At 46.6% G+C, this 15215-nt stretch overlaps 1 protein-coding gene across 1 annotated transcript; it reads left to right on the plus strand.

The window, feature by feature from the left end:
* The first annotated feature begins 1333 nt into the window (after positions 1-1333).
* On the plus strand, positions 1334-14843 carry SLC25A28 (solute carrier family 25 member 28). Its single transcript, XM_043987447.1, is given in 7 exon segments — positions 1334-1624; positions 10780-10884; positions 10886-10924; positions 10926-11007; positions 12600-12628; positions 12630-12657; positions 14001-14843. Coding segments are annotated over 7 exon segments (1092 nt in total). The 3' UTR covers positions 14519-14843.
* The last annotated feature ends 372 nt before the right edge of the window (positions 14844-15215 follow it).

The raw sequence follows: 15215 nt of genomic DNA on the forward strand, positions 1-15215 counted from the left end.
GAAGATACTTGTAACTCTTGAGAACTGTATCTGTATTAAGGCAGGTAAGAGGAATACACACAGACAGGAGGTCTGTGTGTATTGATTTTGATGTGAGCTTAAAAAAAAAACTAAAGGGGTAACAAAAAGGACTACATTAGGAGAAAAGGAAAAGGAAGGGGGTAAAATCACATCACAAGAAGAGGGACAAAAGACCTATTAGAATAGAAGGAAAGCAGGGAGGGGTGCACATTTTGATCTTAATCTCATCTGATTTGGCTCAAAGAGGGAATAGCACATACTCAGTTGGGTACAGAATTTTCTCTTACTCTACAGGGAAGTAAAAGGTTGGAAAGGGGAAAGAAAAGGTGCTGATAGAAGGGAGGGCAAACTCGGAGTTGAAAGGGGAAAGGGCAAAAGGAAGGTGAGGCTGATAGCAATGAAGTGACGGCCAGAAAGAAAACACTGGTGAGAAGGGACAGGGGCAAAGGAAAGAGAAAAGAGGCTCCCTGCGTATCGGGGGGCGGGAGGGGCCTCCCCTCGCAAGGCCGACCCTTCCCCTCCACCCCCATCCCCAGTCCCAGTCCCAGTCCCAGTCCCAGTCCCAGTCCCAGTCCCAGTCCCAGTCCCACGGAGCAATAAGGGCAGCGCTGCCAGAGCTGCGAGTCGGAGAAGGCGAGGCGTGACTGCGGGCCCAGAGCGACCGCTCGAGCTACGTCTCTAACGGCATCCCTGGGCAGTTTGACCTTGAAGCCCTCACCCCGCCTCCTACGTCATCCCGCCCGCAGCGCCGGTCGATGAAGGAGCCAATAAGAAGCCCGCGCCCGACTCCGCTTCCCCTCTACGAGGCTTCCCTCTCTTTCTGTGGCCAACCAGATATCGAGGTGATGGGGTCCAATGGCCGCGACCAAACCTCCTGGAGGCTTTAGCCTATCAGTGCTCAAAGTGAAGTTCTCCCGCCCTCCAAAGGGGACAGAGGAGGGTTTCTTGCGGAGATGATCCAATCAATGGCTAATAAACAAGAAGCTCTGAAGATCAAAGGGGAAGGGGAGGATCCTAAACGCTAGCAACGCCTCGGGACGAAGGAGCGACGGGTAGATCCACCAATGGAGCGCGCACAATTCTGGGACGCGAGGATGGGGGTGGGGCTAACCCGGCGGCTGTGCCAATGGTTGGCTGGGGGGCGTGTCCTCGGGGGCCAAGCGGGAGCCGGAGGCCCCGGACTCGCTGGGCCGCGTCTGGAGCGGACACGGCGGGGCCGGGGGGAGGTGGTTGCAGCAGCGGCGGCGGCGGCGGCGGCGGCGGCTACGGCAGCGGCAGCGGCGGGGGTGGGAGCCGCAGCTGGCCCGGGTGGATGGAGCTGGAGGGGCGGGGGGCCGGCGGCGTGGCGGGGGGGCCTACGACTGGGCCGGGGCGGAGCCCCGGGGAGTCAGCGCTGCTGGACGGGTGGCTGCAGCGGGGCGTGGGCCGGGGGGCCGGCGGCGGGGAGGCCGGGGCCTGTAGGCCCCCAGTCCGGCAGGAGCCGGAGCCCGACCCGGACTACGAGGCGCTGCCCGCCGGAGCTACTGTCACAACCCACATGGTGGCGGGCGCCGTGGCCGGGATCCTGGAGCACTGCGTGATGTATCCTGTCGACTGTGTCAAGGTGAGACCTGGACCGGGATCCCCAACCAGCACCACCTGGTCCTGACCGAAACCTCGGGCCCGGGTCCGAGCCACCCTTCCGGCGGGACCCGCCTCCGAGATCCGATTCGAACCGGGAGCTGATGCAGGGACCTGATTCGAACTGGGGCTGACGTCCGAACCGGGCCCAGGACAGAGGTCTTATCCAAAGTGAGACCCGTCGGTTAAAAGGCCCGAGGTCGCACCTGGGACTACCAGGTGGATGGGGAGGAGGGAGTGTCAGGCAGAGGCGCGTGAGTGGGGGGGGGGGTCTCCCCGTCTGCATCGGTGACACCCCCTCACACCAGCAGGTGGTAGTGGCTGGGGGGGTCTTTCCAGCTATTGGATGGGTTGGGGATTGTTACCCAGTTATTGTATGTGTTCTGGGCAGGGCTTTGCCATCTCTGCCATCCTAGATGATGGGAGTAGGAGCCGATTCTGGGACTTGGCAGCAGGAGAAAGAAACTCTTGGCGGTATCATGGTTTTACTCCCATCGAGATTGGAATCAAAAAATGCAGCCAGAACTCTGGGGTCCCTGTTGGCATAGTCCGAGGATGGAGTGTGTGCAGTGTCTTAATGCATTGGGCATGATGTCCCGCACATGAAAATTGAGCTGGAACCAGGACATGATGTGCAACTGCAACAGGGGAAGTGGGCAGGGCCTTCAACTGGTAATGAGTTTCTGTGGTCACGAACCACTGTCCAAAAAGGGGGGGGGGTTTGAAGATGAAGGGAAAAGTAGTGTGTCTGAAGCATATTGATTGAGACAGCACCAGAATATCATGTCGGATTCACCTGATGGCAAAGTCAGTCCCAGCCAGAACCAGCTCGTTATAATATAGTCTAATTAGTGAATCAAAAAGTTAGATCTCCTGTAGAAAAGAGGCTATGGAGGTGAGGAGATTCTTAGTATTTATTGGTCATGCCTGATGGAGCAGCTGTCAAGGTGAGGAATAAAAGGAGGGCAGAATTGGAAGAAAGAATAGCAAGTGGGGGGGGGGGGGTAGGGGAATTGAAGAGTTGTGATAAAATAGTAGGGTCTTGAGGCCCAACTACATAATGAAAGGTCACACGATAGGTGATAAGCTTTCTTCTCCATGTAATATTCTTTTCCAAATAGGAAAATGTGATTTAAGGTACACTATTCTACTTAAATGGATTGTTGTATTTTAAAAGTAAACTAATTTTACATTTGTGGAGGATGCATGGTAAACAGTCTTCTCCCGGGCTCTCTCTTGTATATGGTTTCATACTTTCACTTGTAGTCTGGACAGAGAAATAGAGAACATGCTTATTCAAGTTTTATGAATGACAGGGAATGAACAGGATTAGCTAGAACTTTGGGAAGTGATATCAAGTGTGAAACAGAAGATACTGATTGTTACTTTAATAGAGAAGATTCTCTGCTGAGTCTTCTGTGAACTTGGGCAAATTATGTAACATCTCTGGGCCTTAGTTTCCCCCTCTGTAAAATGAGAATGTTAGATTAGATGATCACTTGAGATGACTTTCAGCTCAAAATCTATGATCTTGTGATGCTACAAATGTTAAAGATTCTATATAATCTCAATAAACTGGAAAACTAGAAATGAATGTGTTGAAAATTGTCCTGAGAACCATGGGTACTAGGCCCAGATCTAATCTATACTGCCAACTAGCTGTATGACTTTGGATAAGTACTTCTATTTCCCTGGGCCTCAGTTGTCTTTATCTATAAAGGATGAGGCGATCTCCAAAATCCTTTCCAACATTCTATGAACCTACGAGATTGAGGAGGGGCTAGTACCGAGCAGCGACAGACAGAAGGAAAGATCATGTAAACGCAGAGCAGATAAAGGTCCAGTTAAAAGGTTGAAACCCACAATGAAATATATTTAGACTACAGAATTCACTAGTTGAATTTGAAAAAGTGAGCATGGCCCAACTGTAAAGTAATCTTACTATACTTAGACTGTTAGACTACTTCATCTAGCTCACATGTTGGGATATAAAGAAACAGACCAAGGAAGAGCAGTGAAAATCATTTCACAATTCAGCAAATGACTCTAAATTGAGTGACTCCAAAATGAGATTAGTTTTTCACAAGCAGACCAAAATGCCTGCCTTCAAATCAGAGGTGTCAGCTTGCAAGGCTAATTCTGCCAGTTAGTGCCGCCATTGCTCAGAACAAACTCCTCCAAGAATAGCTGTCAGGTCCCTCTGTCCTTTGGAACGCCCTCCAGGGTGCAAAATCTGGGGCCTGAGAGGCTGTCCTAAGTCATTCAGAGGGAGCCTGGTGACCATTGTAGCTGTGAAAGCTGAGTCAGACTGGAGATGATAACAGTAAAGAGACTGGTTTTCTTGTGCAGCCCAGAAACCAACCCTGAAGACAGCTTCTAGGTGGAGGTCCTTGAGAGCTTTAAACAAGGACAGCACCAATCAAAAAAGGGTATAGACCCCAGGATGAATGTTGAAAGACAGACCTTGTTCAGATAGATGAGTTCTTGAGTTTTTAAAAAGTCCCTACTTGATACTCTAATTTTATTGTTTTGGAGAAAAAAAGTCCTTGGGGAAGTTTTACTGTCTTCAAGTATACAAAGGCTGTTTTAAGTGGAATCTTTTTTTTTTTTTCCCCTTTCCCCTAGTGCTAGATCTTAAGTTACCGGAGGAGAAGTAGGTTAAACATAGATAACATTTTGTGAGCCAGTGTTAGATCCTATTGCAGACATAGAAATGAAGTTCTCTTCCTTTCTCTTAGAAGCCTTTCCTGACCACTTTCCCAGCAGATGCATTACAAATGGAAGGGGGAAAGGCAGAAGGGGAACCACCCTCTACCCACACATCCTTACCCTACAGGACATTCATAGCAAGTCTGTAACTGAAAGTTGTCACTTCCTCTTGGCATCCAAACCTGTACATACAACCCTCAGATGCCTTATCAAGATCAGACAAGCTTGAAATATCCTTATGAGGGACACAAACCATAGATACCCAGATTTGTGCCACAGCAGGGCAGAGCCAGACAGACCACTTATAGCCCTGCAATCTAACAAACACTTGAAGGGCGTGTGATTTGGGTGTAGGAGCCAAATGAGGAGACTGGACTAGGTTACCTAAGGTTCCTTCCCACTCTAAATCCTACGGGCCTGTGGCCTTAGAAGTGCTAGTTTCCCTCTGCGTGCCTCCAAAACTGGTATATAGTTTATTAGTGAGGTTCTAGATGTTCATCCTAGCCCCATAACCTCCTTAACATCATCTGTTGAAATGTTCACCCCGTCTGCCTACCTTTCCGGAGTTCTAGGGAAAAGAGTACTGACTTAGAGTAAGAAAGCCTTGAGTTCGAATCCCATCTGTTCTATGTGACCTTGGGCAGGTCACAACCTCTCTGGCTCTTAGTCTCATCTATAAAATGAGGATATTAATTGAGGTGACCCCTAATGGAAGTAACATTCATGGAGGCTGTTCATCAACCTTCAGACAATCGACCTTAATTGAGATGTAAACTCATCAGAAACATTCTCCAATGGCCTGAGGAAAGATGTGTGCAAAGATTAGATAGAAGCTGGAGAGGCAGCATGGTGTGGTGTAAAGATGTTGGATCTGTAATCCAAGCGCTTAGGCCCAAACCCTAGCTCTGTCACTTACTGACTTGTATCATCATAGACAAGTCACTTGTGCCAGTGTGCCTCGCTTATTCTGTAAGCCTCACCTGGACTAGATCATCTCTAAGGTCCTTCCAGCACGAAATCTATGATCTTAGGGTTCCTTTGATTCTTAATAACAGATTAAGAAAGAAGACACCAGTCTTCCATGTATATATTGAAGGGGATACAGTTGTGTAGCCAGAGGCCAAAAGGTACAAGTTCCTCCCAACTCCAAATAGAAATAATATGTACTTAAAGTCTTAAGGATATGGCTTTCTCCTCATGGTATTCTAGGTATTTGACATTTTTTGTACCTTATTAAGTCTAAAAAATAGTTCTTTTTTTTTCTTTTTTTTTTTTAAGTGAGGCAATTGGGGTTAAGTGACTTGCCCAGAGTCACACAGCTAGCAAGTGTTAAGTGTCTGAGGCCGGATTTGAACTCAGGTACTCCTGACTCCAGGGCCGGTGCTCTATCCACTGTGCCACCTAGCTGCCCCAAAAATAGTTCTTTTAACATAAGAAGAAAGGCAGAATTGGATATTTATTTCATTACATTTAACAGCAGGGTTATTGAGTTAAATAGCAAGCTTATTTATCCATAGTCTAAAGATAGAAACTTATTTCATGTACAAGTTGCGGCTTACTTTGAGCTTATCAAGCCATCATAAGGAGAATTGAACCCACTGTCCTGATCTATTCATTCTAAGATGGAGAGACTGAGGCAGCAAAGTGGAGTCAGGAAAGACTGGTTTCTGATCCTACTCGGTAACTAGCTGTGTGACTACAGGCAAGTCACTTAACTTCTCTGAGGTCAGACATTCTCATCTGTGAAATGAGGCTAGTAATAGAAGCTACATCACAGTGTTGCTGTGAGCACTTAATGGAAAGCACTTTGTGTGTAAATATTAGCTACAGCCAGGTCCCAGTTGGTGAGAATAAGAAAATCTCCCCTGAAGTAGTTGCGTTACTGGAATTCTCACTTCATATTCCCATTGGGCTTGAACCAATGACCATATTTTGCATAACTAAAACTTTGAAGAATGAGAATTTAAATACATGTCACCACTGCCGGAGATTCATTACTTAAACTAATGGGGACCTACCTGGATTATTAATAAGATTCCATGTAGTGGCTTTGAGTATTTTGGGTATGGTACCAACCAAGATGGTTTTCCTCAGAGGGCCCAAGGACCACTTTCAAACTTTGAATTTTGCAAAGTTCTGTCAAAGCCCCTACTCACAGAGGCCTCCTTTCATCATGAAAGCTTGATCTTATTTACCTACAAATTTGCATAGCCACATTTATTGGGCACCTCTCCCAGATTCTAAATGAGTCCTCTCAGCAAGTGTGTACATTCACCAGGATGAGACTTTTGAATGGGGTCTACATCTAGAGTTATTGAAATCTACTTGGTAGTCAAAACTCCTCAAAGCTAGATTCAAGATAGATTACCCAAGTACAAGGTTGACTCCAGCAAAAATCAAGAAGAATTTTAGAAGTTCTCCTCTCCCCCTCCCCCCATCTGCAGAGAAGGAATGTGATGGAAAGAGCACTAAATGTGGAGACCAGATCTGGGTTCAAACCCTTCCTCTCTAGGCAAGGCAGTTAACCTGTCTGATACTTGGGTTCATCATCTTTGTTTGTTTGGGGTTTTTTTTTGGTTTTTGCAGGGCAATGGGGGTTAAGTGACTTGCCCAGGGTCACACAGCTAGTAAGTGTCTGAGGCTGGGTTTGAACTCAGGTCCTCGTGAATCCAAGGCTGGTGCCTTATCCACTGCGCCACCTAGCTGCCCCCTGGGTTCATCATCTTTAAAATGAAAAGGTGCTACCTGCTGAATTTCAAGTTCCATTCCAGCTCTAGATTTTATTATCCAATGACCCTACGGCTTTTTAATTCCATGGCTTAACCCAGTTTTAAACTTCTCTTTGAGTACCTGTCAGTTTGTGATCATCCCTTTGGGTTCTTATCCATCTTGTTCACTAGTAACCGTGTCAGCTACTCAGGCTGCTCGTCCAAAGAGTTCTTCCTCTGGGTAAATATGTTTAGTTTTGTTTTCCATGGAAAAGAACAGTGGCTTATTGTGATGGATGATTCAGTATATCTTCGGATAATCCTCTGGGATTCTACCCCTCTAGGTTTCAGCCATAGCCATAGTGACTGTCCATTAGGAAAGGACTCCAGAGGAATGTGGATTGCTGAATGCTCCCATTAGTGACCAGCTAATCTAGCCTTCCATGGACCCCAGTTGCTTCCTGTGGTGATAGAACTTTTGGATTACACTGAGCTTGCACAAAGTGTCAGCTATTTCAATCCAACTGCGTCCAGTGGTTTGAAGAATAGGGAAGAGGAGCTGGATTTTTAAATGTTGCAGCTTTAAACAAAGTGTGATATTCAGGCATAATTTGACTCATTGATAAATGGGCCTGATACTTCTGCATCAGTCACTATAGTTATGCAGTATAAGGATGTGATAGTTACGTTGCTCCTGGGTTCACATGGTAATTCATATTTTCAAGTCTACACCATAGTCAGTTACTGAATGACAGAAATTCTGTGTGCTAGGCCCTGAGGGCAATGTAAGAAGATAAACAAAATATGGTTCCTGGCCTCCAGGCATTGACTTACCACACAGATGAACAGGCAGTGGTTCGGCTGCAGACCGATGTTTTGGTCTGTAAGGGTTTTTCAAGTAGGATTAACTTCTTAATTTACATTTACATTTGCTCGTGGACCACACCGGAGGATACTTACCAATGGTGAATGGCATCTTCTACCACAGTTTTGGTTCAGTGATGGCACACACAAGAAGCACTGGGGTTCTTGTTTTCCAGGGCTCATTCTGCCCCGAGACCACTTTGACATTTGGCCCCCTGGTGACAGACACTGCAGTGCTCCTCATTGCACAGAATTCCAGAATGGGGGAGCTGGGAAGGATCTGGGAGGCCATCTAGTCCAACCTGTGCCCCACAGGAATCCCCCCCACACACACACACACACATACCCAACAAGGGGGATCAGCCTCTACATGAAAGACTTCAGGAAAGGAGAGCAGGCCCCTTCCACCTTTGGGCAGCTCCCCTTGTTAGAGGCCTGCAAAGGTCTTTTTGGCGACTTCTCCCCATTGCTGCTAATTCTGTATTCTGGGGCCAGACGGAGTAAGTGGCCTCCCTCCACTACATGGCAGCCCTTCAGATGGGGAAGACAGTTGTCATGGCCTCCATGAGGCTTCTTTAGGCCAAACATGCCCAGTTCATGCCACTGGTCCTCATGACATGGCTCTGAGGTTCTTTCCCACTCTGCTTGTCCTCTCATGGAGAGTCTCCATCTTGAAATGGCCTTAAACTGTGGTAAGTAGAACTGAGTCAACCCTCTAGAGCACCGTGGGACCATCACCTTCTTCCTGGAAGCTCAGCCTGAGATCACATCATCTTTTTTGTCTCCCACATCACAATACTGAGTTTGCAGCCCGTAGAAACCCCAGATCTTTTTTCAAAACGACTGTTCTCGAACCATGCCTCTCTTGACTTGCATTGGTGAAGTTGATTTTTATACTCAAAGATAAAACTTTACATTTATTCCTATTTCATTTTGGTGGATCCAGCCCAATGCTCCAGCCTGTCAAGATCCTTTTGTTTTATTTATTTAGAATTTTTATTTTCCCAAATTACATGTAAAAACAAATTTTGACATCAATTTTTGTTTGTTTGGTGAGGCAATTGGGGTTAAGTGACTTGCCCAGGGACACACATCTAGTAAGTGTTAAGTGTCTGAGGCCAGATTTGAACTCAGGTCCTCCTGAATCCGGGGCCAGTGCTCTATCCACTGCACCACCTAGCTGCCCCGACATCAGTTTTTTAAAACTTCATGTTCCAAATACTCTTCCTCCCATCCTTCCCCCCAAGAACTCAAGCAATTCAATATAAGTTATACATGAGTAGTCATGGAAAACATTTCCACATTATCCAGGTTGTGAAAGAAAACAGACAAAAACAAAAGGAACTAACAAAAAAAATTATACTTCAATCTGTATTCAGATACCATCAGTTCTTTCTCTAGATGGATTGTATTTTTCATGAGTCCTTCAGAGTTGTCTTGGATCATTGCATTGCTGAAAATAACCAAGTCATTCACAGCTGATCATCTTACAATATTGCTGTTATTTTCTATACAGTATATTTCACTTTGCATCAGTTCATGTAGGTCTTTCCAGATTTTTCTGATAGCATCCTGCTCATAATTTTTTTTAAAATAGTGTGCTAAGATAATGGATTTAGCTGATACTCAGGGACCCACCTGGAGATTTAAAATGATTGAATTAGATAAGGTAATGAACTGTTGACCTCTTACTAGATTGTAAACACATGTGGCTGGTACTTAAGGGTACTTAAGAAAGTAATTGTTCTCAGAAGCTAACAACTTTGAACTTTGACCACCTTCAGGCCCAGTGAACCAATCAGCTTGAAGAACTTGCCCAGGGTCACACAGCTAGTAAGTGTTAAGTGTCTGAGGCTGGATTTGAACTCAGGTCCTCCTGAATCCAGGGCAGTGCTTTATCCACTGCGCCACCTAGCTGCTCCTATATAGTTCTTTAAAGAGAGATTCTGCCAAGATCCTTTTGAACCCTGACTCTGTCTAGCCATCCTCTCAGGCTTTGTGTAATCTGAAAAATGTGCCAAGCATGCCATCTTGTGTCATTGATAAAAATATTCAGCAGGGCTACACACATCCCTTGGGTACTCTAGTAGAGGTCTGAATCTAATTGTAGTCTAGTCCATATCTCTTCGTCTGCTCCAAGAGAATGATATGAGATACTTTACTGTCTAGCATTGGTTTCCAGGTAAATGTAAACACTTTGAGAGTTTCAGGAAAGCATGCTTTCCAAGTAGACAAAGTCCTATGTATCCTTTCTCCTTTGATAAAACAAAATAGGAATTCCATCTCTGCCAAGGCAGCCCCTTGGAAACCACAGCGCCACTTCAGAGAATCTAAGGCATCTTTCTGCTTGGCTTTCTCTTGTTAGGTGGTATAATGTGTGGGCAGGAACCAGGTACTAGATAAGTATTTGTCAAATTGAATTGGAAACCCATTTTGTAGAAGAGTGCTCAGATAACTTGAGTTTATTTGGCTAGCAAGTATCTAATTCAGTGGAGGCTGGAGAAAACTTGCCTCTCTGCATTGTAGAATTGCTCCCTGTGTGTATTTCATTTTGAGATTCCCCTAAGAGACACATCTAAATCTACAGCCCTGCTTTTCTCAAGGGAGAATACAGTGTTCCACCCTCAGAATCAGAGCTGGATAGAGCAAGAACAGACACAGGGTTCTGAAAGGCTGGTCGATTTGGAGAGAATTGGAGCCCGAAGCTAGGTGTCACTTCTGAAGATCAGTAGTGATTGGCAGGGCATGACTCTATGTGGAAGGCCCTTGCATTTCCTGAGAGCCTTTGTATGTGTTGGTCTTGGGTGAGGATGCTGAGCTCTTGACGTCATTAAATGGCCCACTTCTTTCATTTCAGACCCGGATGCAGAGCCTACAGCCAGATCCAGCTGCTCGATACCGAAATGTGTTGGATGCCCTGTGGAGGATTGTGCGAACTGAAGGCCTGTGGAGGCCCATGCGGGGGCTTGAACATCACTGCAACGGGGGCCGGGCCTGCCCATTGCCCGGTATTTTGCCTGCTATGAAAAATTAAAAAGACACGAGTGATGTAATCCATCCGGGGGCAATAGCCATATTGCCAATGGTATTGATCTTTCCTGTGCTGCAATCCCACCCGCCCCCCACCCTGTTCTTGGTCTTTTGCTGCTCTCAACATTTAACTGATTTAAAACATTTTTGAACTGAAGCTTTGGGCGAGATTAGGCCAGATCAGAGGGGAAGCACCAGCAAGCCTTGAATTTCTTTGTGGGCTCTTAGAAACCCATTGGCTTTCAACAACACTCCTAATGTTCTTTCCTCTCCCCTCTTACTGCCACTCCATCTTCCTTTCTCATGGAGTCAGAGTTCCTAGTGCTGTGCTAATGGGGACACTCAGGGAAGACCCTAGTCTCAACATCATTTCTTAGATAGTTGTCATCATCTCATGGGCAGGGTTACTTGTGGCACAGAAAGTGAGCACTTAGCCACAGTACCTGGTACATAGTATGTCCTCAATAAATATTTATCAACTATAACTAGAAGTAGGAGCTACTCCCTATTAGATATTGAGAGGAGCAGAAAGGTTGAGGTAGGGGTCCTGAACAATGAGACGAATCCTCAAGTTTTTGGAATAGGCTCAAAAACAGTTTATTAGGATAGGTAGTAAGAACCATGCAAGTTATGTGAAAACAAGAACTTTGGGGCTCAAGGGGGACAAGGAGGGGGTTAGGCCATAACTTTATGGTATGCCTGGATTTAAGAATTGGTTGTGGCATATGCTGGAGGTGTGCTTGAGGGTTGAAGGAGGGGTGCAGGCAGGAAGATCTAGAAATACGTGGTGAGGGAGCTAGGAGGTAAGTCCTTTCTTTTGTGAAGTCAGGGTTGCCCAAGAAGGTTACATCCCTGAGTAACTTCCCTTGTTTAGACAATTAAACCAGCTCTTACATAGCTCACATGTCTATCTGCACAAGTCACAAGCTGCTTCAAGTTCTTTAAAGGTCTTTTTTTTTTTTTAGTGAGGCAATTGGGGTCAAGTGACTTGCCGAGGGTCACACAGCTAGTGTTGTGTCTGAGGCCGGATTTGAACTCAGATACTCCTGACTCCAGGGCCGGTGCTCTACCCACTGCGCACCTACCTGCCCCTAAAGGTCTTTTCTTGACACAAGTTTGGGTAATTTTCATTGACTCTCCCTGGGCCTCTTAACAGAGAATTTGGCAATGCCAGGAAGTATCCTTCCTGTAGTATCTATCAGCTAACTTGCTTTGGTATGTCCTTGTTAAGTAGTTGATTCATCCACTCAAGATCTTAAAGGCTATTGATTTCTTGCCTCAGTTTCCCTTTTCTCACCTCTTATCGCATGCTGGATGACTTTTGAGACGCTGTGATGGTGTTGGCTGGGTCCTACTTCATCCTATGACCTCAGTAATCATAGCTCACAGTGATACTTAGGTAGAGATATGCATCTAGATAGAGGCCTTTAAATGCTTGAAAGTTTGCAGAGCACTTTATTATTACCCTAAAGGAGGGTAAAAGGTACAGACCAGGAAAATGAGGACTAGAAAGGCTAGGGGAATTGCCCAGGACCACAAGCCAGTCAGGGTCAGAGGTGGGATTTGAAACCAGGCCCTCTTACTCCAGCTCCAGCACTCTGCTCACCTCTCCTGGCTCACATGTGGCAGTTATTTTCTTATTTACAGGTGCAGCAGGGTGTGTAGCAACATTACTCCCATGACGCGGCCATGAATCCAGCAGAAGGTAACAATTTTCCCACCTTTTCTCCCTGAGTAGGGAGTTGGTATCTGCTCTTCTGAACTCCCTTGGCTTCTGAGAGGAAGAGAGCTGGTGGGATTTCAGTCTTCCACACCCTTATTGCACCTCGGCTCCTTCATGTTTTCTGCTTGGTGGGGCAGGCCCCTTGGGCAGTAACATGATGTACTTCCCTGTATCACTGAGGGGTCTTCAACAGGGAAAGTGCCAGGCTTTGTTAGAGCCTACTTAGGGACATCTGTGGGGAGCAGGCCCAGATTTGAGCATCCTGCTCTTCAAATGAGAAGTGAAGATGAAGTCTTGACTCCTTTTCTTAGAGGAATATGCTTAACCCCTCAGTCAGGGGATCAGTAGGGAACAGAGGCAGCTCCATAGCTATAAATGAACGGGGCTTGTCCGTGGCACAGTTGGATTTACCTTGGGTTGCTGTAGCCCCTTACTTGCTTGGGCCAAGGCCCAGTGGTGAGAATCTCCAGAGCTTAGCAGCTTGAATGCAGGGTCACAAGCCTCACAGACACGCCCAGCTCCCCCAGCATTCTCTCCCTGGACAGGGGGAGGTGCTCTGACATCAGAGTTAAATTCTCTGGCTAACTGCTCTTTTCCTTTTGGTACCAGCGTGCCTTCAGTGCAGCTTCTCCAGGAGGGAAGTAGTCTCTGTATTATTCAGAGTTAGCCGCTCTTGTATCTGGAGAAGGGCCAGGGAGTGTTAGGTCTGTGTTTATTATTATTATTATTGTTGTCAATAATAATAATATCTTATATAGCACCTAATTATTACAAAGCTCTTTTCTTACTGTTTGCCATTGTACCTCACAACAGTACCCTAAGCTAGGTAGTTAAGTATTAACCCACAGGTAGTTAAGTATTAATTCTGCAGCTGAGAAAACCGAAGCTTAGAGAGGCTGTGACATGCCCAGGCTAATAAGAGATGGAGCTGGGTCCTGAGCCCAAGTCCAGTGATCCTCCGCTGCAGGCTTTGTTGCCTCTGGGACCATGCTTCCCCTACATTTCTAGCTTGGATGTGGGTAAATACTAGGGAGACCAGGTGCAATAGGTTCTCCACAAGGCGGCTTAGTCTTCAGAGATGAAGGAGGTTCGTGAACATTAAGGTGGTTTTCATTGGCTTATATGTTTTTATAAGACATCCAGTTAGCCTGAATGGATTGTCATGTCCTCATTCCCCCCAACCCCACTCCAGTCTCTCTTTCCAGAATTAGTGGCTTATCCATCTCTGTTTTTCTTCTCTTTCATTGGCTGATCCGCTGGCTTGGGAATTTGAATCTGGACACCACCACTCCTGCGTCGGTTACTCGACCCTTTGCCATCCCCAGTGGTCAAACAGAGGATGCAGATGTACAACTCACCGTACCATCGGGTGACAGACTGTGTTCGGGCAGTGTGGCAGAACGAAGGGGCTGGAGCCTTTTACCGAAGCTACACCACCCAGTTAACCATGAACGTCCCTTTCCAAGCCATTCACTTCATGACCTACGAATTCCTGCAAGAGCACTTTAACCCCCACAGACAGTACGACCCTAGCTCCCATGTCATCTCTGGGGCCTGTGCAGGAGCCGTAGCTGCTGCCCTCACCACCCCTTTGGACGTTTGCAAAACACTGCTCAACACCCAGGAATCCTTGGCTTTGAACTCAAATATTAGTGGACATATCTCAGGCATGGCTAGTGCCTTCAGGACGGTGTACCGGGTAGGCGGGGTGACTGCCTACTTCCGAGGGGTACAGGCCAGAGTCATTTATCAGATCCCCTCCACGGCCATTGCATGGTCTGTGTATGAGTTCTTCAAATACCTAATCACCAAACACCAGGAAGAGCGAAGGGCTGGAAAATGAGATGGCATCGATACCAGGGCTTGGTACTGCCCTGTGCTTTGGCCCTGGTACCCCTTTTGTGGTTGGCTTGAGTCTTTCCGGTTCGTGTTGGAGGGGAGGCAGAAAAGGGTGTCGTCACCAACGCCACTTCTTGCCAGTACCTGTTACAACTCTCCTGCCTTTCCTTGCCCAGCAGAGCTTCCCCCAAGGAAGGGCAGTGCCACACACAGCAGCACAACATCCACAACTTGTCATGCATCATCCTTGTCCAGGTTCTTCTGCTCCAGATTACAGAGCAAAAAGTCAGGCTCCTTCTCCTGGTTCCGAATAAAGAGGCTTCTTTAAATTAAATGGTTTCATTGGGTTTGTCTTACAAAAGGAAGTAAAAAGCTGCTGGCCACCTTTGCTTCCATTCCAATCAGTGAGGTAAAGGGGCATTGAATTTTTCTAGTGTTTTCTTCCTCCTTAGGTTGCTTTTCATTTGGAGGGGAGAACTTAATTTATTAAGACTGCAGTGGCTCCGTGGACAGTTGTCAGAACACCCACCCGCACTGGTGTGTTCTCAGGCCCCACTACTGTCTCTTCCCTAGTGGAGTGCCACACCGGGAAGTTCTTGGGGCTTGTCTGCCCTGATTTGTAGTTCTTAACACCACCAGCAATAAAAGTCTCTTTGTTTCTGTCTCATTCTAGGGTATTTGTAAGAACTTCAGTTTTAGAA

This window comes from Dromiciops gliroides, chromosome 2 (genome assembly GCF_019393635.1).
Source record: "Dromiciops gliroides isolate mDroGli1 chromosome 2, mDroGli1.pri, whole genome shotgun sequence".
In the NCBI taxonomy this organism is placed as follows: Eukaryota; Metazoa; Chordata; class Mammalia; order Microbiotheria; family Microbiotheriidae; genus Dromiciops; species Dromiciops gliroides.